The 24,268-nt window shown below is 45.1% G+C and overlaps 1 protein-coding gene across 1 annotated transcript in view; it reads right to left on the bottom strand.

Annotated features, from left to right (window-relative positions):
- tg (thyroglobulin) overlaps positions 1 to 24,268 on the bottom strand; it is a 443,647-nt gene that overhangs the window by 347,134 nt on the left and 72,245 nt on the right. Inside the window, exons 16-20 of the mRNA XM_078541245.1 lie at positions 22,296 to 22,505; positions 19,252 to 19,458; positions 17,487 to 17,641; positions 15,778 to 15,934; positions 8,290 to 8,514 (exon numbers count right to left, since the gene is read on the bottom strand). Of these exons, the coding sequence (XP_078397371.1) occupies positions 8,290 to 8,514; positions 15,778 to 15,934; positions 17,487 to 17,641; positions 19,252 to 19,458; positions 22,296 to 22,505 (954 nt within the window). The remainder of the gene's footprint in view (positions 1 to 8,289; positions 8,515 to 15,777; positions 15,935 to 17,486; positions 17,642 to 19,251; positions 19,459 to 22,295; positions 22,506 to 24,268) is intronic.

Here is a 24,268-nt window from a genome sequence, read left to right as displayed (position 1 = left end):
TGAGGTCTCACCAATGCCTTGTACAGTTGCAACAACACTTCCCTATTTTTATATTCTATTCCTTTAGCAATAAATGCCAAAATTCCATTTGCCTTCCTTATTACCTGCTGTACCTATATACTAGCTTTCAGTGATTCATGCACGAGGACACCCGGATCCCTCTGCACTTAAGCATTCTGAAGTTTCTCTCCATTTAAATAATAATTCGCCTTTTTATTCTTCTGACCAAAATGGATAACCTCACACTTATCCACGTTAAACTCCATCTGCCAAATTTTGGCCCATTCACCTAACCTGTCCATATCCATTTGTAAATTTCTTCATTGCAACTTACTTTCCCACCTATTTTGGTGTCATCTGAAAATGTAGCTATAGTACCTTCTATCCCTGAATCCAAGTCATTAATATAGATTGTAAATAGTTGGGGCCCAAAGACTGAACCCTGTGGCACCCTACTAGTTACAACTTGCCTTTCACAAAAAGACCCATTCATCTCTCTAATTTTATGTACCCTATGCCAATCTGCATGTGGCTCAGGTAATCCAGAGATTATTACCTTTGAAATTCTGCTTTTTAATTTTGCGCCAAGCTCCTCATACTCTCTGCTGTGCAGAACCTCTTTCCTAGTTCTACCTATGTCGCTGCTAGCTACATGGACCACAACAACTGGATCCTCCCCCTCCCATCCCTAATTGCCCTTGAACTGAGTGGCTTGCTCCACCATTCAGAGGGCAGTTAAGAGTCAACCACATTGCTGTGCATCTGGAACCACATGTAGGCCAAACTAGGGAAGGACGACAGATTTCCTCCCCTTGAACCAGATGAGTTTTTACGACAATCGATGACACTTTCATGGTCACCAATACTGAGGATAGCTTTCAAGTCCAAATTTATTAACTGAATTTAAGTTCCAGTGGCTGCCATGTTGTTATTAGAATCCATGTTCCCAAAAGCATTAGCCTGGGCGTCTGGGTTATTAGTCCAGTGACATTACCACCACACAACTGTCTCCCATGATGCAATAGGGTGTGCACTTCTGAGTTGGGCTGAGGTTTATTGTTGAGTAGAAGAAATTTCATTCTGAATCTGGTTCTCCCCGATCTGGGAGCTCCTAACATTGGAAGCTTGGAATTGTATGTGTGTAAGAAAAACAATAATTTCTTTCCCCCCAGCCCAGTCCCCTTTGGAGTGCCTGCAATAATATTAAATCATTGGAGTCTGTAAGCAGAAGATGCATAGGCTTTGCAAAGGAGGCATTTTTGTGTTAATTTATTTCTGCTAAAGTTGAACCTTGCCAGTGAACATTTTTACCATTTGGACATTCAGCATTAGCAGCAAGATCAGATATAAGAAAAATTAAAGTAAGTTCCAACTTAAGAAGAGCATCCTGTACTGAATCAGTGTGGCATGTCTCTCACACCAACCATCCGTCAGCCAACATAATGAAAATTAGTTCTAATTCAGGGGTAGTTCTGTTTTTTAGAACTGGCTGAATTTGTCCAGACTGCCATAATTCTATCTTGAGCCAAAAAAGTGATATTGAGGAGCCTGGAATTGTTTACTCTGGAGAAGAGGAGACTGTTGGGGAAGAAGAGATAATATTGAAGTTTGCAAGGTTCTTAAGGAAAGAGACAAACTGAATCTTGATAAGAAAGAAAGAAAAACTTTTAATTGTATAACAGCTCTCATAAACAATGAAGTACTCTATAAAGTACAGACACTGTTGTAATGTAGGAAACATATGGCAGCTAACATGTGCACAGCAAGGTCCAACAATCAACAACAAAACAATTACCATTCTGTTTTAAGTGCTGGTTAATGGTTAAGTGTTGGCTAGAATGCCAGGGAAAGTCCCTGCTCTTTCAATACTGCAATGGGATCTTTTACATCGAGATGAAAGGAAACATTTTCACCTCCAATAGTACTAACCTGCATTGCCAGCCTTGATAGGGCAGAATTTTTTGCCTGTTGGCTGGGCAGAGCGGGAGTGGGCGTGGACTGGACCGCTGCCTGCAATCAGGTCCGCACCGCCATTTTCCGCGTGCGGGCCAATTAAGGCCCGCCCAGCGAGAATCATGGCTCCCGAGGACAGCGGGAGTGGGCGGTGGGACTGTAATGGCCGCCGGGTCCAATGGCGACCCTGCGGCCTGTTTAAAAAGTTGCTGCAGCCTTTCAAAGGCTGCGAATCATGGCCAGTGGAAGGGCTCCCCAGAGTGCTGCTGGTGAGCAGGCCAAGCAGGAGGGTAGGGGAGGGTGGCACTGTGCCCCATGTTTTTCAGATGATTGCCTTGCTGCCCTCCTTGAGGTGGTAGCACAGCGGAAGTTCCTCGTACCCCAGGGCGGGAGGAGGAGGCCCCCCCCACATGACCAAACGTGCCTGCAAGGAGGTGGCGGAGGGGGTGAGCTCCTGCGATGTGGTGCAATGCACGTGGATCCAGTGTCGCAAGCATTTCAATGATTTGTTGCGCTCAGGAAGGATGAGTATCACGTTGGCATTGGGCATTTAACCCAGCAGGTTTCCCCCCTGGTGCCCCCCACCTCCCCCCCACCCCACCCCCCCACCCCACCGCCCCCCCACCCCCCCCCCACCCCCACACACCAAGTCTGAGTGCAGTGACTGCATTGAATCATTTACGACATGTGTCCTTTGCTGGGTGGGCAAGCAAGCAGATACTGCCCATGCTGAGGTCACCTTGAGGGTGGCATAGAGATGGGTTATGCACCCTCAGCATGTGGTACAGTGAGAACCACATTACTGTTTGGGAGCAACCTGGAGGAGCTGCACCTAGGCGTAGTGCTGGAACTCCAGGACATGTCAAAGTCAAGGTGATGACATGCTGGGAGGGGAGCTTCAAGGTGGTGCGGCACCGATTGATCTGCTGCCCTCTGTGCTCCACGTGCTTGTGCCTCCTTGTTATGGAGGGTTAGACCATGCAGTGCCTAATGTGAGGTAGGCAGCATTTGACCAAGAGGGTGGGAGGAATGGGGATAGGCCGAGCATCTTTGTGTGAACGTTCGGCAGCAGCAAGGTGAGAAGACATTGGAGCCCTGCAATGTCCCACTCTGGTTGGGGTGGGCCGTGAGCAAAGAGAATCCAGGTACAAGTAGCACTAATCAATGCTCTTCTCTCCTTTTCAGGAGAAGAACGCACATAATGCCGCCGAGCGGGTGAGGACTGGCAGAGGGCCGGCACAGCTGGTGATTCTCATCTGCTTTGAGCAGGAGGCCCTAAATTTGGAGGTGGTCCAGGTCCACCGGTATTGGTGAGGCTGGGGTGCCACGGGCAGGTATGTTTGCCCAGCAGTGAGGTCACCATTGTTCTCCCAATAGCCATGGCAGTGCTGTATGTTCAGTGATTGAAGTTTGCAACATGGCTTGACCATTGCTTATGGAAGGATGAGCGCATAATGATTCAGGGGACAGGGATGCACATTGACATTGTCTCCAGGTTAACTGAACAAATGTCCTTGTTCTTCCTTTCAGCATCAGCGGAGCAGGGCCGGGAGGAGGAGCAGCAGAGGCCCCTTCTCACACTTGAGGGCCCTGAAGCCTCATCAGCATCACATCATCTCTGCCAGGCAGGCACCTGCGCAGATACGAGCACCTCGGTGGGAATTAGATCATCAGCTAGTGTCCCAGGGCACAGCAGTGAGGACACTTCACAGTCACTGGGTGAGACAGAGAGTGCCCATGGCTCCAGCAGTCAGAGGACTGCAGGGGAAAAGGCACATGCTCAGTCGGTGCCTGATGATGTGCCTCTGGAGTCATCCGCGATGCAGCAGGGGCATGAAATGTGGCCGGGTGTGCGGGAGCAAATGGTGGAGATACACGGAGATAAGCTTGGCTTGGTCTCCATGGTGGAGGAGTCCACGCAGACTATCGCCAAGGCAATGAGTCTCATGTCCGAGCGCCATGCATCCTCCATGGAGAGAGTGGCGACTCTCGTGGAGAGGCTCCTCCAGGAAACCAATCAGGGCATCCTGGGAATGCGCTCAGACCACCAAGCCCTCACATCGGCATTGACCTCAGCTGGTCAGTGCCAGTGTGAGAGATGGTGTGGGTACCAAGTTTCCCAGCTTGGTGCCCATCCAACCACGGTGAGCAGGGAGGTCCGAAGCGACCTCACGTCGGCGCAGCGGCTGCCTGTCGTCACAGTGGGCACCTCTCAGGGCGCACCGGATGAGGGCAGCAGCTCCTCCGCCCCTCTGCCAGTGACCGTTACATCCGCTGAGGCTGTGACGACTGGTAAGATGCCAGCTGTGGAACTGGCAGCTGCCTCCCAGGCGGGGCCAGCACAGGCTCCATGGGCCAGAGGATGACCGCCAAGGTCTTTGAGGCCAAAAGGACAGCAGAGTGAGCAGGCTGTCTCAGATGCCAGTCCCAGCGAGGGGGCAGCACCAAGATGTAGCACCTGAAAACGTAAACGTAAGGCACCTTAGGCACAGCACGGATTTATCACTGGTGCTTTTGTGTTGGCCCGCAATGAGGTCTTTATGAGTTGATGTGATTTTTAACACCTTTGTCATTGTGTTTTCTTAAGTTCCTTTGGTTGTAATATTAAATTCAGACATGTCACTATGGCTGAGGGTGCCTCTTTTCTTCTGCAGGTGGATGGTTTCCAAAAATGATATGAGTCTTTTGTGGACATTCAGCTTTATTAACAAGGCCCTTAGTTAATGTTCCTAACCAGTAAGACTTTGCACTTAGGCATCGAATATGGAGCCTGCAGCCCAGGCTTGTTCTGGAGGTCCATCTGTGGTGTACTGGCTGAAGGTTCATTGGATTAAAGCCTCCCGGGTGTCCCTGCCTCTCTGGAGTATGCTCGGGTCAGCATCTACCCCCTCAGCATTTCCGTGTGTGTGTTCATCCTCAGACCCACTGCTGGACTCATCATGTGCAGCCGCAGCCACTGCGTCGAATCTTCATCGTCCACTGCATCACCCCTTTCCAGTGCCAGATTGTGGAGAGTGCAGCATGCAACCACTATCAGCGACACACAATCTGGGGGTACTGGAGTGCGCCCCCTGAGTGGTCCAGGCATTTGAAGCGCCATTTTGAGAAGACTAATTGCTCCCTCCACCACAGCCCTTGTGGAGGCGTGGCTCCTATTGTACCGCTGCTCAGCTTCTGTTCTTGGATGGTGAGAGACGTCATGAGCCACCTTCTGAGGGGATAGCCCTTGTCACCCAGCAGCCATCCATCAAGCCAGGCTGGAGCACTGAAGAGCCCCGGCACCTGGGAGTGTCTGAGTATGTAAGCGTTGTGGGAGCTGCCTGGGTACCTTGCACAGACTTGTAGAATCAGCATCCTGTGGTCACACACTATCTTCACGTTCATGGAGTGGAAGCCCTTCCTGTTGACAAAGGCACTGGGCTCACCTACTGGCGCCTTGATGACCACATGTGTACAGTCTATTGCACCCTGGACGCGGGGTAAGCCAACAATGGCCGCGAAGCCTCTGGCTCGCTGTGTCTAACTTGCCTGGTCACAGCAGAAGTGGATGAAGGTCAATGCCCATCTGAACAGAGTGTCTGTCACCTGCTCGGCACAAGTGTGGACAGTTGATTGGGAGACACCGCAAAGATCACCCACCGACTCCCGGAAGGAGCCAGAGGCACAGAAGTTGAGGGCAGCTGTGACCTTTAGAGCCACTGGCATGGGGTGTCCATCCATACAGTTCGCGGAGATCTCAGACCCAATCATCTGATAGATATAGTTGACTGTCCCCCTTGAGAGACGGAGCCTCCTTCGGCACTGCACCTCAGTTGTATTGAGGTAGCTGCTTCGCTGCCTGTATACCCTGGCAGCAGGATAATGGCGCCTTCTGCGGCCTCTTCTGCCTTGGACCACCTCTTGGCCCTGCAAACCTTGTGTCTTTGCCTGTCCTCCCAAAGGTGGCCCCCACTGGAGGCTGAATGTGCACTCCTGGCCTCCTCCCCTTCTAGCCCTCCATTCCTCCTCAGAGGAGGTGCCTCCAGTGGAGAGTTCAGCTCCCATTCCCAGGCTAATGGAAGGCTTCCTGAAACCTGCAGGCCCAAAAAAGATTCCTCATTGCAGAGTGCTGACCTAAAGGTTGTGTGTCCAGACGAAGCAGCAGTTATGCATTTTGAAGTAATGTAGATCACACAGGCAAGTTCAGTAACTTTGAAAAATCAATATTTGACAGAGCACACTCGCGACCCCACTGAGCCCTCTTATCCTGCCCGTGGATGAGGTTTATACAAATGTGTCCTACCCGCCTGCCCGTTGCACATGTACACCAACCTGAAGATTGCACAGGCGCCGAAAAATCACCGTCGATTGGTGCCTCAAGGGCCTTAAGTGGCCCGTTAACTAATGGCATTGGAGCTCATCACGCGCCCGTCCAACGAAATATCGCAATGACGCGCGGTGACATCGGGACGCTCGCCCGACATCACCATGCGTCATTTTACATGCGTGTGTGCGGGGCCTGCCCCGGCATGCTAACGGGAAAATCCTATGTGTTCAAATCTCCAGATTGGGGCTTCAACACATAGACCAGGATTTTCCCCTCGGCGATTTGGGGGCGGGGCCCAGTCGCCGAGGGGAAAATGACGCGGGATGACATCGGGCGGAATCCCAGGCGTCATCCCGGTCCCTTTAAATGTTTAGGAAGGCAGGCGGACAGCGAAATCAGCTGTCCGCCCGCCGACCTGTCAATGGCTAATTGAGGCCATGAACAGACTAGTTAAGGTAATTAAAGATCTGCCCGTCCAACCTTAAGGCTGGCAGGCAGGCCAGGAGCCCCAGCGGGCTCCAGATTATTGATGAAACTTCATCCACTGGCGGGATGAAGTTTCATGTCCGCATTTTTAAAAATTAATAAAGTTTATGTGGTCTTTATTAACATGTCCCATCTCGTGTGACATTGTCACATGAGGGGGACATGTTAATAATTTTTTAATTTTTGTATTTTTACAGTTTTTTGGACTGTCACTGGTCTCCCTCAGACAGGACGTTGTCTCAGAGAGAAGTGCGCTCTTTGACAGTTGGGGATTCCCTCCCCCCTCCCCCCCGCACAGGAAGCGCATAGTGCTTCCTGTTGGGGAGGCCGCTGAGGAGGCCTTAATTGGCTCGCCCACTCAAAATGGCGGTGGGCCCCGTTTCAGTGGCAGAGGTCGGCTGTCCGCCTGCCGCCAAGCCGGTGGGGCCCGCCTGCCATCCAAGGGGAAGATTCTGCCCATAATCTTCTAACTCAAAGACAAGAATGCTACCACTGAGCTAAGGCTCATAATGTGTTCAACAATGCCGTAACTATAGAACAGGGGAACATAGGTTGAAGATTGAAAGAAGCAAGGTGCACAAGTAGCTACAGAATGTCAGGTCATCCTTTATGGATCTTCAGGGTTACATGCAAATCCCCTCCTGCCTCTGAAAAGATTTCTTCTTTTTTAAGATAGAATAAGGAGCCCTTCTGCTTTTGCACAACAACAGAAGGCCATACAGCTATTGCAGTCCACTTAACTTTGCCACTTATAAGGGGCATGTTTGCATCAGATAAACATCTGGTCTGTGTTCATGGCATAAACCTGCAAATGGTGTGGGACTCAAATAGCTTTAGGTGGAGGTCACTGAAACAGATTTCGTCCCAGTTGTGCTTGGGAGGTTCACTGAACCTGCTTGCACTGAACCCTACAGTGTGCAATTTTTGGGAAGATTTGGATAGATATTTGAGGGAGAGAGTTGTTGAATATCATTAATTTATGGATGCAGACAGACAGAGTGCAGGTGCTCTCTCTCAGTCATGCACTTTCTTATATCCCTATTCCTGCATAGCTGGGGCTGAAAAGGGACTCAGGCTAGAACTAAAAATTAAAGATGTGAGGACAGGTCAATATATTTGATTGACTTGGGGGATCAGGGCTCTTTTATGTCGAACTTTCTCTCAGCTGCAAAACAATAACATGGCTAATTGCACTGGACCTCTCAAAGGACCAAATGGTCAAATGGCCATTTTGCATTCCTTGATTTCATTTGCCGTTCCACCAAGCTCCACACATTTGGCAAAGTGAAGAGATTTTGTCCATCGGATTAGGCTGGAATTGAACACAAGGTGGAAGAAAAATGCATAAGAGTTCATGTGTCACTGGAGAATTAAGGTCTCATCCATTGTTTTCGCTATGTTTCATTCCCATGTTTTCCTTTCATATAGATGTAAAGGATCCCATGGCAGTATTCAAAGAGCAGGGATTTATTCATTCGAAAATTCTTTACCTATACGGAGATTCAGTTGCTGCAAGGAATTACTTAAAAGGCATTAACACTTACCACACCCACCAGCATTGTGACCACCTTTCTGAGTATCTGGAATCCTTGTGTAGCCATCACTGCATCCAAAATGAACAGAGGGTGAAAAGTCATGGCTCTGGTCTGTGGGAAAATCAGTGAAAACCTCTGCTGGAAACTGTTTGGAATCCAGAGTGAAGTGGTAGTTTCCGCTGTTAATCAGTTCAGTGAAACGTTCAATCAGCCCCTCCCCCAACAGAGTATTTTCTGCAGATTTAAAAGAAAGTGAAATTGTCAATATTTCCAAGAGTCTTTGCTATTATCATCATACAGCGCAGATGGAGAGCCTTTTCTCATCGTACCTGTGCTTTTGAAAGGCCCTATCCAATTAGCTCCCTGTTCCTTCCCCATAACCTTGCACATTTTTCCTTCTCCAGTGTATATCCAATTTCCTTTTAAAAGTTAAAAATGGAATCAGTTCCCACCCATTCCAGAATGTAACAACTCCGGGACCACAGTAGAGTGTTTACCACTTATTGCAAGGCAAATATTTAGATTCACTGATTATCATCAGGAACGACAAATAATACATTTAATCGAGGAGATTGAAATCTTTGATTGAAACCCGATGTCTTTTAATGCCTCTTTTGTTAGTTTGCTTTAAAATTCCGTTGCCTTGCTGCAAGATGTGATCAAAATGAAATGCTGATGTAGTGCGGCCTCCTAAAGTAAATGTACCAACTGATAGGTTGGTCAGTAAGTGCAGAGGACAGAGATTTAAGATAATTGGCAAAAGAACCAGAGGGAAGACAGTTAGAGATATAAAAAGATTTTTTTTATGTATGTAGCAAATTATGATGATTTTGAATACACTGCCTGAAAGGGTGTTAGAAGAAGATTAAATAGTAACTTTCGAAAGGGAATCAGATGACATACCTGAAATGGAAACATTTGTCAGGTTATTGGGAAAGAGCACGAGTGGGAAAAATTGGCTAACTCAAAGAACCAGCACGCTCATGGGGCGGAATTTCACGGTCGTGATGGGGGCGGGGCCGGAAAATGCAGCGAGCCATTCAAAAGCCCGTTGACTTCAACAGGACCAGAAGATCCCGCTGGCGAGAGGGGCTGTAAAATCCCGCCCACGGCCCCCTTCCGTGCTGTAAGGTCCTATGATGCGGACCAAGTCATGCAGACTAGGGAGGCCCTAGTTAACGAAGCAGTAGGGATGCTCAGGATAGAAATAAGGAAACGTTACCTATTACAGGTGGCTTTCTATTGTTCCTGTTGGTAAGCGCACATGTAATGACATTCACCGAGATTAGGAATAGGCTCAGACAGAAAATTCTGATAACACTGATTGTCTAGGGTAACACATGAAGAAAATTTGATGGCACAATACAACAGCATGGCTGAGCACTTCCAGAAGAATAGCTACCTTCCTGACAGTTGTCAAGGAATTGGCAGTTAATTGTCAGGGAGCCAGCTACAGTGTAAGTAGAGGCTGACATTAAACAACAAAACAGCCAATAATTCATTCTGAAAATTCAGCTACATGTTTTTTATTTACCTTTTCAAACTAATCCAGTAAAATAAATTGCAATATCTGTCACCCAAAGCTTTCCTCAGTCAATTATTTCCAGTGCTTTACTCAGCCGTAGGCGCTAACTTGAGAAATTAGAGAAACCAACTCTTCCTCTTTACTGGAGATGAGGACAACTGAACTGCTGATCCCTGTGTTGGCGCTGTCCTAGACAGCATTCTTTGTAAACCAATGGCTGTAAACCTTTCAGCAACTGTATTTGTTTGAGGTTCCAACCACCACCTTGAATAGCCAATGGACATTTTGTAAGAAAGATAAGATTTAGAAGATCAAGTGGTTGCACCCAGGAGCAGCCAGCATGGAATTGACTTATCAATGGAATCATGGAACAGACTCAAAGGGACGAATGACCTGCCTACTTTCTAAGACTGTTACCCCCCAGTATTGTAAATGACAAAGAAGGGCATTGGCTTCTCGTACTTATTACTGGAGATAAAGGTGGAGGGAGCAAGAGGAGTTTAATGGGGTACTTGATAGTGAAGATAAGAATCCATAACTCTCTTTGTTCTCCAGGATTATCCTGGGGTAGTGGCTGGCTTCAGCAGAGGAGGGTGAGGACCAATTGCACTTGATATAGTCAGATCTGGTGATGGAAACCAGAACCTAGTATGGCCCTTGGACTTGACAACACTAAGATAGAGACTTAACTGGATGGGAAAGAGTAAATATTTTACTGGGGACAAGGGTATAGGTGAGAGATTAATTAGGCAGACCAAACACTATCGAAGAATCATGTAACATGGAAGGCCAAAGCCAAGACAGTTAGCAACTTGAAAGTGCAATTGCAAGAGTTTTCTTCCTGGAGCAGATGTAGAAAGGTTGCAGTGGTTAGGAATACAAGGAAGTGGTTGGAACTGACCTTATCTTGTTTTCTTTCATTCATTCATGATATGTGGTCATCGCTGCCAAGGCCAGTATTTGTTGCTATTGCTCATTGCCCATGACCAGGTGGTAGTGAGTCACATTCTTGAACTGCTGCAGTCCATGTGATATTAGATAGTTAGCATTTGATCCAGTAACGATGAAGGAACAGTGATATCTGCCCAAGACAGGATGGTGTGTGACTTGGAGGGAAACCTGCAGGTGGTGGTGCCCTCGTCCTTCTAGGTAGTAGAGGTCACAGGTTTGGAAGGTGCTGTCGAAGGAGCCTTGATGAGTTGCTACAGCATATCTTTTGATGGGAGACACTACTGCTACTGTGCGCCGATGGTGGAGGGAGTGAATATCCAAGGTGGTGGGTGGTTTTGCCCTGGATGGTATTGAGCTGGGCCTCCACTCATCCAGTTGTGAGGGAAACTGTCATTAAATCCAATTTGTATTTGGGGGGCTGCCCCTAACTAAAGCAGAAAATGAACTAAAGGCAAAATAGGACATGTAAGCATAAAAAGGAAACTGACTCCCATTTTCTCAGGGAACAAAATACAAACTGAGGTTTGGAAACCAAAACATTTGGCAAACTGAACCTGTTTAGAACGTATAAAAGGACACAGATACAGTAAGAGCAGGAACAGTTGATGAGTCCACAGGTACAGCATAGACAAACTGAAGAAGACCGAAGAAGGCAGAGTCCAGATCCAGAAGCTGAGAATAACTTGCTGTAGCTGTTTCTGTTACTTGAAGATAATATTGATGGATGCACACCATCCAGGCTGAGTGAGTAGGCTCTGTAGACATGTGGTGAAGACCATGCCCTTGGAACTTGGGTTGGTTGTGTGTTGCTATCAGCTGGGGTTCAGAGTAGCTCCTAGAAGTTGAGGAGCTGAAATTCCTCATGAGGAAGAGAGAGAATGAAGGACCTTGTGACTGATTGTGATTTTTCTTTTCTTTTTTTTCTTTTCCACTTTCTTTTCTCAAAGGATCATGAATCTGTGGAACTCACTACCTCAGAGTGCATTGGATGCCAGGACGCTGAATAAATTTAAGGAGGAGATAGACAGATTTTTAATTAGTAATGGGTTGAAAGGTTATGGGGAGAGGGCGGGAAATTGGAGTTGAGGACGAAATGAGATCAGCCATGATCATAATGAATGGCAGGGCAGGCTCGAGGGGCTGACTGAATTGCCTACTCCTGCCCCTAGCTCTTATGTTCTTATGTTCTTATACGTGATCACCAAAGTCTGAGTGGACTGCTGAGCCAATTTGTAAGATCTGTCTTTGTTGTGTCTGCCATTAAATGTGCAATTTAGTGTTTATATTTGACCACAATTTGCCTGTTAATTCATGTTTAACTCATATTCATTCTGGATGTTAGCCTATAGGATATATAGGCTGGAATATTCTGCCCCCGTTGGCATCGGGCATCATGGTGGGCGTGAGCAGACAATATGGTGAAAAGGCCAAAAATTGGTTTTACGCCATTGCGAAACCAATTTGTGATCGTCCGTTCCACCCGTCAATGGCGGGCTGCGTTTCCCACTGCCAGACATCGGGAACATCATTTTAATACATTTGCATCTAATTAAAAGCCCTGCTCACCAGAATCACCCCCTCCCCCCTACACTACATCATCTAGGCACTTCAGCTTGATTGCACACTGACATGTTTCACAGCTGTACAAAGGCAATGTGCACTTGGTGAGTTGCACTTCACATGGGACTTCGAGGTTTGTTTGCCTACCTTTCTTCAGACAGCACTGGCAGTCATTAGCGCCAGGCTTTGCAGGCAACGCCATGTCACTTTTAGTGGGGGCTCACAGGTAGGTCTCTACCTACCAGACCAGCCATAAGGTGGGGGTAGCTTTCCAATGGCTGCAGGGCTCAAGCTTGCTTGGGGAAGGGGGCAAAGTAGCCTCAGGCAAGGGAAGAGGCTGCAGGGCGAGAGCAGTACTGGGGAAGGGCATCACAGGGTATGTGCAGGGACACATGTTGATCTGTGCAAATATCCTCAAGCTGGTGAGGGTTGAGGAGGCAGTCTCCAGAGGAGGTGAGGCCAGTTGGAGGAGATGTGAGGGTGTGTGTGAGAAAGTGAGTGGTGATGTCCCTTGAGCTGACAGTGAGTGAGATTCCATTGAATGTGTGATGACCTTGTGAGTGTGCAAGTTTAGAATGATAGGATGGTTGCCTTACCCTGGCGACACAGATGAAATCATTAATCTGTTTTCTGCACTGGCTGGCTGACCTCTTGTGTGCACTGTTGGTACTGACCACCTCTGCCACTGCCTCCCAAGCCAGAGTGATGAGAGTGATGAGCCTCCTGCAGCCAGAGCGGGGTTGGAGGACATTGCAGCGAGCCTCCACAGTGTCCAGAAGGCGTTCTATGGATGCGTCTCTGAATCAGGGAGCTGCACTCTTCTTGGCTTTTGGGGCATTGTCTTCACCAGCGCAATCCTGGGCTGTAAGCATTGAGAAGTGTCCGAGCAGCTACAGTTTACATATGGTGCCCTGTGTGAGGAAGTGGCGAGGTAACGGCGTGGCGAGCAAATCGGAGGCCGCCTGTCTGCAGGATGGCATGTTTCCTGTGGCTGCACAATTAATGAGGCGGGAATGGGATAATACAGCACGAAAAGCTGCCATTCCGACTGGCAGGTAAAATATCCTTTTCCCCGCTTGATATTGCACTTTTCCACTTACTTTGCTAATGTTTGCTTTGTTGAATCTTGTAAGTTAAAAATTGTTCTGTTTTGAATAGTGGAATCTTGTGGTTTCATTCTTTTAGTACATAACTGGGGATTTTGTATTCTATTGAAAACAAGCTATTGGTCTCTACCAAGATTGCAACACAGTGGAAAGGCTTTGAGGAGTCAGAAGGTGAGTTACTCAGTGCAGAATACCCAGCTTCTGATTTCCTCTTGCAGCCATTGTATTTATGTAACTCATCCAGCTAAAGCCCTTGGTTAATGATGACCTCCAAGATACTGATGACAGTAACGCCATTGAATGTCAAGAGGTGATAGTTAGACTCTCTTTTGTTGGAGATGGTCATTGCCTGGCATGAATATTACTCACCATTGATATCTGGGTGTTATGCAGATCTTGCTGCATGCGCTGCTTCATTAGAAGAGGAACTGCGAATGGAATTGTGCACTGGGTCACCAGTACATATCCCTACTTCTGACTTTGTGAATGTAAATGTGACTATGGAGTCAAAAAGACCTAAATGAGATGGTAAAGTCAATGCGGTGGCCATGAGTATTGAACATGGGTTTATTCGAAGAGAAAGATTTCTGGAGGACAAGGTGAGAGTGAAATGAAAGGATAGAGGACAAGTTGAATTGGGATGGAGAGTGAATTCACTGAAGATGAGGAATCACTTAGTATAAAGGTTCAGGGAGGTAAGGAGGGAGGATACCCTGGTGAGAACTCAGGTTGGAGCCTGGGGAGAAGGAAGACTTCAAAGAAGATGTGAAAGATGTGGAAAAAGGTGAGATGTTTATAAGAGGAGAAGATACCAGAAGTGTAGGGAGTGAGAAAAGGTGCTTTGGCTGCTAAAGGCCAGTTTTGGCAGGGTTGGAGGTGGAAAGTGCAGCCTGGCAGGGAGTCTTTAGTAAGAGGCAAGAGGGTGAATTTTCCCTCCTGAGTCGGGAGTGCAGAGTTGGGAAAATTCCCAATTCTGCAAACCTGACTTGGGAGGAAGAGCCCCAGATCTTTGGATTTTCATTCTGGGGGGGAGCAGATGTTAACATGATTCAGGCTCACCAATCCCAGAAACCTGGAGGCAGCCACAGGGTCTACAAGGTGCCAAGGCGGACTGGTTAAAAAGCCCAACTTGGTGATCTGGGACTTTATTCCAGTTACAATAAAATCGATAAAATAAAAAGCAGCCCTCTAGCCCTCATTCCTCACACCCCCACTACACTCCCCATACTGCGTCCATGCCAAATAATGCTACCTCATGTCACCCACCCACCCCCATCTCCCCTTATGCCCCCATTCCACCCTGTGCCCCTCTGCCAACCCCCATGCCATTCATTGCCCCATGCCAACTTAATGCTACCTCATGCCAATCCATGATGGCCCCACCCACACCCTTTTCCCTTACACCCTCCATGCCAACTCACCCAATATCCACCATGGGCAGGCCTCAGGAGCCATGGTGAGGTGAAATAAAATAAAGTTCTAAGTGTCTATTCCTGACTTCACTGTTTTAAAAAGAAACATCATTCATAAAAATCCATTCAATGCATTTAAATTCTTTCAAATGAGTAATCCCTTCAAAAAACAAACATTTTATTCAAGTGCTTAGTCCCTTTTGAAAACAAACATTTGTATTCATAACTCCACATCAAACATTTTATAACCACTTGGAGCTGTCAGTCAAGCTGTGAATTTACAGCACCACCCCTACTCCTCATTGTGATAATGATAGGTTGTGGAATCAGTCATGCAGCACTAAAGTAAAAGACCTCAGGCTTTTGTCAACAGACAGCTCCTGAAATTGCAAGCAGCCACAACAGGCTTTTTTTTTTAATCTAAAGGGTTTGGACATTTAAATGACTTGACAACCTGCCAGTTCCATTGAGTTTATCCACTTTTTACACACATTTATGCCTGCTCTTAACAATATCAAAGGACATCTGACCTTTCCCTAAGGGTTAAGTGACCTCTTCCTAAGGGGCACTTTATCTCTTCCAAAGGGGATACCTGAAGCTCTCAAAAAGGGTAACCTATCTCTTCAAATAACTCTGGCAGTTTTGGACCTTTTGCTCAGGTGTCTAAAGCCCATGAATCATGTTTTGGATATCCAAGTTACAAAAATTGCATCTGTTTGAAGACAGCTGCACTTTTGCATGTACAGCTGCCTCTGTGAACCACGGATGTGCAAACTACATCTTGCCCGTGTTTGCCCCCATCGCGGTGATGTTCAAGATCATAGCTTGAATAAAATCCAGCTGTAGCTATCAAATGCCCCATGTAATTCACGTAGCATATTAAAATTATTCAATGATCAATAAGTATGATTATGTGCACAAATTATGAAGCAATGCAGGTTACCTATGTCATGCAGGTCAGGAAGAAAGGATGCTGGGATATCTCTAAGCTGCACTTTCCAAGTAACATTTACTCCTAAGTGGTCGATGCTCAAACATCCAACTGACACAGTCGAGTCATCACAGGCTGGGATTAACAATGTTTCCCCAGGAACAGTCACCTAAAAAGAGACAGGAATATTCAGTGCTCCCATTGTTCTTGCTGTGTTCAAGCTTGTAGCTGTTTAATGGCTTTAGTTGAGGCACTTTAAAAGGATGAAGGTTGCCAGCACTAGAAATGGAATTCCTTTCCAGCCTGAAGATCTGGTATCCAGATCAGCTGCAGTACAGATTAATTGCAGAATAAAGCTGATCCATCGCATTTTTTAAAATTCATTTACAGGATGTGGGTGTCACTGGCTAGGCCAGCATTTACTGCCCTTCCCTAAATGCCCTTGTCAGAGGGCATTTAAGAGTCAAGGAGTCGCATGCAGGCCAGGCTAGGTAAGGACAGCAGATGGGCTTTTACAACAATCAGCAATGGTTTCATGGTCATTTTTAGACTTTTAATTCCAGATTTTTATTAAATTCAAATTCCACCATCTGCTGTGGCAGGATTCAAACCCAGATCCCCAAAGCATTATCCTGGATCTCTGGATTACTAGTCCAGGCAACAATACCATTATGCCATCACCTCCTCTGCAAATTTACCCATAGCACAGGTTTAAATGCAGAGTAAAGCTTCCTCAACTTTGCTCTAAACATGTCTCAATGTCAACTTTGGTAGAACATCCTCTACTGCACCATCTGTGAAATTTTCCATTCCCAATTTTCCTTATTGCCTCTCCTGAGGCTGTTAGTTTGCAGAAAAATAATGTACACTCTTTTAATTTGTTTACATTCTCAGGATGTAGGCACCACAGACAAAATCCATCCCTGATTGTCCTAGAATGGCTTGAAAGGTCACTTCAGAGGACAGTTGAGAGTCAATCTCATTGGTGTGGGACTGAAGTCACAAATAGTCCAGACCAAGGATAGATGGAAGATCTCCTTCTCAAAAGGACATTTGTGAACCAGTTGGGCCTTTTTGACAATCCAACAGCTTCACAGTCACTTTTATTGATAACAGTTTTTTTTTTAAATCCCAAATTGTTTAAATAACTATATTTAAATTTTCAATTTTGATGGTGGGATTTGTCTTAAATTTTTCGTCTAGATCTGCAGAATACTAATCCAGTAATACAATCACGACACCATCCATTGAGACTAGGGTAGGCAGTGAACAAAATCGAGCTGTAGTTTTTTGTATTTTCCCAATGATTTGTGTGCCAGGCTCACTATCATATTCACCAATCCAGGTGATGGAGGTCTCTGGCCTTCAAGAGATAGCTATTGTTCCACTTGGCCCAGAGGCACATCCTGACCTTAGGGATATACTAGCCCAACTCTTCTATTTGATGGTAAAGCATTTAAAAGCTACTAGCTTTGGCCTAGGAAAGGGGCAAGATTTTTGCTGCTGGTCATTATCCAATGACTTGTGCTGGAAAATATGAAAGTTCAGACACTGGGTAAGGAAAAAGCAAAGTTCAGGTGTCAAAGAGTCTGTTAACAGCGCTAGGGTTCATATGTGAGGTTTCAAAGGGGCTGCCAACGTCTATGTAACCACACACAAAGCAACATCTTCAGAAGAAAGGAGAAAATTGTTAAACAAAGGGAATAGTTTTATATACACACCTGAATGTGACATAATCCTCTAGCCCTCAGATCATCAGCAATGAAGGTTTTAAATGCCTTCGGTAATCCTGAATAATCACTATTGCATGCTTTTCCAGAAGGTAACAGAAGTCGAAACTGTCTCTGGGCCTTAGCCACTTGAAATAGGTTGATTTCTGTGAGGTAAAAAACAATCTTCATAAAAGATGTTTTCCAAAATCACTTTTCTAAAGCACACATTTTATTCCTGCTCTTATTGAGGAACATTCAACAGGATAATACTGGAATATTGTATTTGATTCTTGTCACTGTCACTGGGGGACACTATATCAAAAGTCTCCATTGAAATAAATTGCGCTATTGTAGTCATAATTCCTAACATCAGTAGGGTTAATTTCAACATTGAAATAGAAATACATAGAAGTTACAACATGGAAACAGGCCATTCGGCCCAATCAGTCCATATCAGCATTTACCTTCTATGTAAGCAAAGAGTTTTATTTAATTTGTTTTCCTATCCCTATATTCCATCAAGTCTTGTTCTTTCATTCACCAATATAATCTAATTATATTACTGACAAAGTTCTGCCTCAGCTAACTCTGGAAGTGAACCCACAGCCTTGCAACTCTCTGTATAAAGAAGTTTCTCCTGTGCTTTAAATCACTTTCATTTAAGCTTGTATCAATGTTGCTCCATGATCGGTTGGCTGGATGTGTGATTCTGTTGTTTCAAAAATCTTGGTTAATTTTTCTCCTCCCCATGCCTCATGAAACATTGAGTCATCTGGGAATGATATTATCCACTGAAATTAGATATACATAAAATACATTTCAGTTTCAAAGATCATTTGGAAGTTAAAAATTTTTTGAAGTAGGTAACGGCCATTTGGTCCATAATCCATGGGACAAATGGTCAGTTTCTGTGCTATAGATGCTCTGTAATGATATCCAATGTGCCAAGTTTAATGGAAATGGATTTAGGTAAATGGGATTTGACAATTATACCCACATGATCACTCCCAGTCATAATCACAAATATTGGCTGATCCATCATCACTTCTGTGTGAGGGTAGATGCTAACTTGCGATGTATAATTTGCTTAATTTGGTTTTCAAGTAGAGGATATAAACACTGGACGTCTTTGTACCCACACTCAAGTTATTTTCTCAGAAGAGCATGAACCATTGCGAAATCACCTCTGCTTGTTAAGTGCCAACATACTTGGGAGATTTGCCCTTGAGAGGATTCCTGGGATGGCAGGACTGGCTTTTGGGGTCATATTGGAGAATAGTTTGGGAAGCACTGTTGTAGTTAGTCATTGAAAGGAGTGGGCCTGAGGAAATGTTTGTTCACTGATTTCATATGCTATCATGATATAACTAAAACCAAGAATTCCTGCTTGTGGAAATCAGAAATGAAGAGCCATTATTAACAACAAGTAGCTATATTGTTTCTTTAAACTTACACATTTGCCATTATTGAGTGAATGTGGTAGTTAAAATAAAATTATGATAGTGACATCTTGAATTTATGTAACACATTTAACATAGTTTAAAAGTCCCAAAGTGCTTCACAGAAGCATAATCAGACAACAAAAATGGCACCAAGCTAAAGAAGTAGACATTAGAACAGCCGACCAAAGCTTGTCAAGAGGTGAGTTCTAAGGATTGGTAGAGGAAAGTTTTAACAGTATGAGAGAGAAAGATGGAGAGGCAGAGATGTTTAGGAGGGATTTCCAAAGTTTAGAGACAAGATGAGTGAAGGCATGATCACAAATGGTACTTACTCTGGCAGGCCTCTGGATGTGGGGATTCGGTCATCCACATACCGTTCTGTATGTTGCACACAAACCTTCCCCCATCAAATGCATTATGATATCCTTGACGACATATCAGCTGGCAATGCTGCAGAGACTGACCACTTGGCAAATCATTACATAAAACAATGCCATCTGATACAGCAAGGGCATCGAAGGGTAATGCACACTGTGGACCTAGGAAAACAAAACAGTGTGAATTTGGCAACCCCTTAGTTAGCCCTCTGATTTAAAAAAAAATCACATATCTATTTCAATCAGTGAAAGATGAGGTAGAATTTCTCTGAGAGTTCTCCCCATTTTCCCACAACTGTTCCAACATACATGCTGAAATTATACAGGAAGATGAGGAGAAAGCTCACAGAATTCTACACAAATATTCTGTCTTCATAAATGGTGCAAACATTGCAATTGGTAAAATTCCTTGGATTCAAAGAATGAATTGACTCCAGAGTAACTTCCATCAATGCTATGTAATCAGCCTCAAATTTCTCTAATAAATATGTATTTGTTAAGATCCTGTAACATCATTTATAGATCATGGCCCTTAGGGTTCATTATAGACAACATTTTACCTATAAAATCCACTGCAGGTAAGTATCTAACAATCGCTTCCAGGAGGTTGATAAGACTGGTAGGTGCGTACAAGTCCACCAAAAATTGTGCATGGGGCAAAAAACTCAGGTCTAAAATCCCTCACTTCCATTTGTCATATTTTTTGTTCTCACACATTTTGCTCCCATGCTTTTGCATCAACATTCCTGGCCAATATTAAACATTAAATTCTATACGTCAATGTCACCTTTCATAAAAAATTCCACCACTTGACCAATACATGTTCCATAAACAAAAACAAAAATAAAAATACCTGGAAAAACTCAACAGGTCTGATATGTTCCATAAAGCTTTCCTTCCTGGCCCCTAAGCTAGCTGATGATCAGGTACTGCCTGCCTCCTTCTTAAGTTGTCATCATCATCCCTCCTCAAAGAAACACATTTGACCCCTCTGTCTTTGTAAACTACTGTTCCATCTCCAACCTCCCTTTCCTCTTCAAAGTACTTGAATGTGCTGTCGCCGCATAAATCCATGTCTCTTTCCTATGTGTCGATGTTTGAACCACTCTAGTCAAATTTCCATCCCTGCCACAGCATTGCAATACCCTTAATGAAAGACACAAAGACCATGGTGCACTATCACTCCTCATCCTCCTCGATATGTCAGCAGCCTTTGACAAAGTTGGCCAAGCTAACCCCCTCCAATGCCTCTGCATTGTTTTCCAACTTAGTGGGAAATGCCCTTGCCTAGTTATACTCTTGCTGATCCAAACATAGCCAGAGATTATGCTTCCTTTTGCTACCTGCACCCCCTTTATTTTTTTCATTCTGTGCCACTTTAATTCCCACTGCCCATTCTTCCCCACCATTCACCTTGTGCCTAGTTTCACAGCATGCTCCATTAGACACTCTCCACCAGGATACCATCACAGGCTCATAAGATGTTTTCTACACCATACCACTACAATAACAACACCAACTTGTAGTTATATAGGAACTTTAATGTAATAAAATGCCCCAAGGTGATTCATAGGGGCATTATAAAACAAAAATAAACATAACAGTCTTCTAAGGAGATATTAGGGCAGATTGTCTCCTTTTAACAACGAAGAATTCCAGCAGCTAGGGACAAACGGCAAGGTAGAAACACTGGACAGTCCAAGCAAAATCAAACAATTCATCCTTGCCTGCACTGTGGAAAGCCATGCAAGTCTGCAATCACGCTATGCAGCCATGTTAGAATGCACAACAGATGACCCTATGCATGGAAGAAACAGCCATCTTCGATAATGGAGGAAAACCAACGACGAGGGCAGATGGCCAAAAGCTTAGCCAAAGGCATAGGTTTTAAGGAACATCTTAAAAGTAACAAAGAAAGATAGAGAGATGGAGAGATTTATGGAGCGAATTCCAGAGCTGAAAGAGCGGACGCCAATAGTGGAGCAATTAAAATTAGGGATACTCAAGAGGTCAGAAATGGAAGACCTCAGATATCCCACAGCTTTGTAGGGCTAGGGGTGATTACAGAGATAGGGAGGGATAAGGCCATAAAGGGATTTGAAAACAAGGATGAGAGTTTTGTGTAAGTTCAGTCAAAGACACCAGATTTTTGGATGACCTCTAGTTTACAGAGAGTAAAATATGGGAGGTAAACTAGGAGTACATTGGAACAGGCAAGTCTAGAGGTAACAAAGGCATAGATGTGGCTTTCAGCAGCAGATGAGCTGAAGCAGGACTGGAGCTGGGCAATGCTCTAGAGCTGGAAATGGGTGGTCTCAGTTATAGTATGGATATGTGGTTGGATGCTCGTTTCAGGGTCAAATATGACTTCAAAGTTGTGAACAGTCTGGTTAAGCCTCAGTCAATTGCAAGGATGAGGGATGGAGTCTATGGCCACGGAGCAGAGTTTATGGTAGAGACTATGGCTTCAGTCTTCCCAATATGTAATTGGAGGAAATTTCTATTCACCAGTACCAGATGTCAGGCAAGCAGCCTTACAATTTAGAGATAGTGGAGGGTTGAGAGAGGTGGTAGTGGTGAGGTAGAGTTGGGTGTCATCAGCCTAGGTGTGAGAATTGATATTGTGTTTTCCATTAATGTCGCCAAGGAGCAGCTTGGAGATAAGAAATTGAAGGGTTTAGATCCATAAGGGCCAACCAGAATAACTGCTGGAGCTGGAAGAGAAACTACTGCAAGTGATCCTTGGGCTGCCAATAGATAGTTAATAATGGAGCCAGTTAAGTGACGTCCCACCCATTTAATTGAGGGTAGAGAGGTATTGAAGGATGATGGGATGATAACCATGTCAAAAGCTGCAGACAGCCTATCATAGCTTCATTAGATGCTTTCCACATGTATGACTATCACAGCCCCATTAGCTGTTTTCCATTCTAGTACTATCAAATTTTCACTGGATGCTCTGATGCTCTCCAGCTCTCCAGGAGATCCAGATGGCTTACGTTTGCAAGCAGGTTTTGATCCAGTTGTTATGTTGACTTGTGTTTCAAGGATCCCTTCTCCATTTGTAAAGACACACCAGCACCTTCCTTTGTCCTGATCACACTGCACAGCTGAGAAGGAACCATCAAATTCTTCACAATCTGGGATGTACCCTATCCCCACTTCCTGGTGTATCACTTGTTTTTTCAGAATTTCACATCTGCTTGGACCTAATAGTTGGGAAGGGAGGAGAACATTATTTTGAGTTTGCATTAGCTCATTTAAGAGTTCACAAATATGATTGGTTATGACTATTAAACAATGGTTTTATTACTTTCAAAGGGTTATTCAGGACTATCTCCCAACCTGAGCTGGTGTTTTATTTGATGTGTTATAATGTTAATTTTAATTGGTTACTTTCTCCTGCTAGCATAATACTTGTACTGTTTCAAGAAAGCGTATGTTATAAGCTTGATTCCCCCATTGGGCACTCCCAGTATGGATCATCACTCGCAGAGCAATGTGATTGGGTAATTATGGACAGGGAGTGGAATTTGTGGCAGCCCTAGATGTATTTGATTTAAATGGTTTGTGTATTACAGACTGCAGAACACCTGACCGATGTGCCTAATCTGAAAATTAAAAATATATAAATAACTCTCAGCATCCCCCAGTGACCAACCAAAAACACTTGTCTATTGTCAAGTCTCATACCTGAAGAATGACTAACTGACTAAATTTCCAGAGGGAAACTGTGAAATATTACTCCAATCTGGCTTTGTATCTCCAGTAGAAAAAGAAGGCAGAAAAAATGCAAGGTACATTCAACAACCTTAAAGATTGATCAGAGGATGAGCAACAGTCTGTTGTAACTGAGTATCTAAGGTCAGTTACCATCTTCAGCTGCTTCATCAATGACCTTCCTTTCATCATAAGATCAGAAGAGGGGATGTTCGCTGATGATTGCACAATGTTCACCACCATTCGTGACTCCTCAGATACTGAAGCAGTCCATGCCCACATGCAGCAAGACTTGGACAATATCCAGGCTTGAGCTGATAAGTAGCAAGTAACATTCGCACCACACAAGTGCCAGGCAATGACCATCTCCAACAAGAGAGAATGTAACCATCACCCCTTGCCATTCAATGGCGTTACCATCACTGAATCCCCCACCATCAACATCCTGGGATTTACCATTGACCAGAAACTGAATTGGACTAGCCATATAAATGCCGTGGATACAAGAGCAGGTCAGAGTCTTGGAATTCTGAGGCAAGTAACTCATCTCCTCTCTGCCCAAAACCTGTCATACAAACATACGAATTAGGAGCAAGAGCAGGCATTCAGCCCCTTGAGCCTTCTCTGCTATTCAATAAGATCATGGCTGATCTGGTTGTGGCCTCAACTCCACATTCCGCTTACCCTCAATAACCTTTGACTCCCCTGTTAATCAAGAATCTATCAACCTCTGCCTTAAAAATATTCATTGACCCTGCCTCTATCGCTCTCCGGGGAAGAGACTTCCAAAGATTCATGGAGTGTGATGGAATACTAACTCCACTTGCCTGGATGAGTGCAGCTCGAACACCATCATTCAGGACAAAGCAGCCTACTTGATTGGCACCCCATCCACTACCTTCAACATTCACTCCTTCCACCACTGATGTACAGTGGCAGCAGTGTGTCTACAAGATGCACTGCAGCAACTCAGCAAGACTTCTCCAACAGCACCTTCCAAACTCACAATGTCTACCAGAAGGACAAGGGCAACAGATGCATGAGAACACCATCACCTGCAAGTTCCTGTCCAAGCCACACACACCTTCATGACTTGGAACTATATCACTGTTCCATCACTGTCGCTGGGTCAACATCCTGGAACTCCATTCCTATCGCACTGTGGGTGTGCCTACACCACATGGACTACAACGGTTCAAGAAGGCAGCTCACCACCACCTTCTCAAGGACAATTAGGGAAGGGCAATAAATG

This window comes from Cetorhinus maximus, chromosome 4 (genome assembly GCF_964194155.1).
Source record: "Cetorhinus maximus chromosome 4, sCetMax3.hap1.1, whole genome shotgun sequence".
NCBI lineage: Eukaryota > Metazoa > Chordata > Chondrichthyes > Lamniformes > Cetorhinidae > Cetorhinus > Cetorhinus maximus.
The sequence above is the reverse complement of the archived record's forward strand: the minus strand, read 5'-3'. Positions and strand labels throughout refer to the sequence as shown.